Source organism: Propithecus coquereli, unplaced genomic scaffold (assembly GCF_000956105.1).
Source record: "Propithecus coquereli isolate 6110/MARCELLA unplaced genomic scaffold, Pcoq_1.0 Scaffold270, whole genome shotgun sequence".
NCBI classification, from domain to species: Eukaryota; Metazoa; Chordata; class Mammalia; order Primates; family Indriidae; genus Propithecus; species Propithecus coquereli.
In genome coordinates this window covers 2,195,769-2,196,772 of record NW_012148286.1, presented here as the reverse complement: position 1 = coordinate 2,196,772, position 1,004 = coordinate 2,195,769, and the positions used below count along the sequence as shown (strand labels likewise).

Sequence of the window (1,004 nt, the reverse complement as noted above, 5' to 3'; positions counted from 1 at the left end):
ATGTGATCCTCTCGATTGATGCAGAAAAAGCACTCAACAAAATTCAGTACCCTTTTGTAACAAGAACGATTAACAAAATAGGCATAGACAGGACTGACCTGAAAATAAAAAAAGCCGTATATGACAAACCCACAGCCAACATCATGCTGAATGGGGAAAAATTGAAAGCATTCCTGCTTAGAACTGGAACTAGATAAGGTTGCCTTCTGTCACCACTACTATTCAACATAGTGCTGGAAGTCCTAGCCAGAGCAATCAGGCAAGAGAAGAAAATCAAGGGCATCCAAATGGGGGAAGAAGAGGTCAAACTACCGCTATTTGCTGACAATATGATCTTATATCTAGAAAACCCCAAAGATTCTGCCATGAGACCACTGGAATTGATAAACAAATTCAGCAAAGTCTCAGGTTACAAAATCAATGTACAGAAATCAGTAGCATTTCCATACGCCAGCAACAGTCAAACTGAGAACCAAATCAAAGACTCAATACCCTTCATAATAGCAACAAAGAAAATAAAATATCTAGGAATATATTTAACTAAGGAGGTAAAAGACCTCTAGCTCCACCTCTATGACATGCATTACCAATGGAACCCCAACTCCCAGTATGTCCTGGCTTAGAAATGGCCTGTCTCTAGGGCTTGATGCCCATCTGAAGATCAACACTCAAGGAATGGTCCTCCATCTAATCAAAGCAGAGACTGAAGATTCAGGAAGATACACTTGTATTGCCTCAAATGACGCTGGAGAAGTCAGCAAGCACTTTGTCCTGAAGGTCCTAGGTATGTAAACATTCTGTTAAATATAAAATAATTGGGAAATAAGTGACATCCACAAATTTAAACAACTGCTAATTCAAAATACAGTATTCACCAGATGTGTGACCCACCAAGATAGAGGGCTAAGTTTTTGTACCCATGGGATTGACAGGGCCTAATGTGGGGCTTAGAAATCCATAGATTTTGGTATTCATGGGAATCCTGGAACTGATCCCTTGCAGAT

The 1,004-nt window shown here is 39.9% G+C and overlaps 1 protein-coding gene across 1 annotated transcript in view; it reads left to right on the top strand.

Annotated features, from left to right (window-relative positions):
- Positions 1–563: 563 nt before the first annotated feature.
- Positions 564–1,004, top strand: part of LOC105813186 (hemicentin-1) — a gene marked incomplete at its 5' end in the record, with an annotated part of 108,069 nt that continues 107,628 nt past the window's right edge. Inside the window, one exon of the mRNA XM_012647828.1 lies at positions 564–784. Within this exon, the coding sequence (XP_012503282.1) occupies positions 564–784 (221 nt within the window). The remainder of the gene's footprint in view (positions 785–1,004) is intronic.